The 384-nt window shown below is 22.1% G+C and overlaps 1 protein-coding gene across 1 annotated transcript in view; it reads left to right on the forward strand.

Annotated features, from left to right (window-relative positions):
* The window catches only part of LOC111778195 (probable DNA primase large subunit), an 8594-nt gene that overhangs the window by 2306 nt on the left and 5904 nt on the right, over positions 1 to 384 (forward strand). The window contains exon 7 of the mRNA XM_023657885.1: positions 57 to 76. Coding sequence (XP_023513653.1) covers positions 57 to 76 — 20 coding nt within the window. The remainder of the gene's footprint in view (positions 1 to 56; positions 77 to 384) is intronic.

The raw sequence follows: 384 nt of genomic DNA on the forward strand, positions 1-384 counted from the left end.
TTTTTTTTTTTTTTTTTTTTTTTTTTTTTTTTTTTTTTTTTTTTTTTTTTTTGCAGCTGATGCAATATACTATAAGGTTTGTCTTCTATTTAATTAGATGTTTTTCTTAATATGCATTGCCATTGCTATCTCAATATGATATTAAATTTATTTTATTTTGTCCAGGAAGTGGAGTTTAGGAATGTATGTTTTGATGTTCATATGAATTGTTCTTATAAAAAAAAATGTTCATATGAATTGTAGAGATGAAACCATTCATCTCTAGATAATATCAGATTCACTTTTTTCTCTGTGAGATGTCTGATACTAAATTTTGACCACCGCATCTACTGTTAATCAAGGAAAAAGATTTTTTTTTTTTTTTTTTTTTTTTTTTTTTTTTTT

Source organism: Cucurbita pepo, chromosome LG17, assembly GCF_002806865.2.
Source record: "Cucurbita pepo subsp. pepo cultivar mu-cu-16 chromosome LG17, ASM280686v2, whole genome shotgun sequence".
NCBI classification, from domain to species: Eukaryota; Viridiplantae; Streptophyta; class Magnoliopsida; order Cucurbitales; family Cucurbitaceae; genus Cucurbita; species Cucurbita pepo.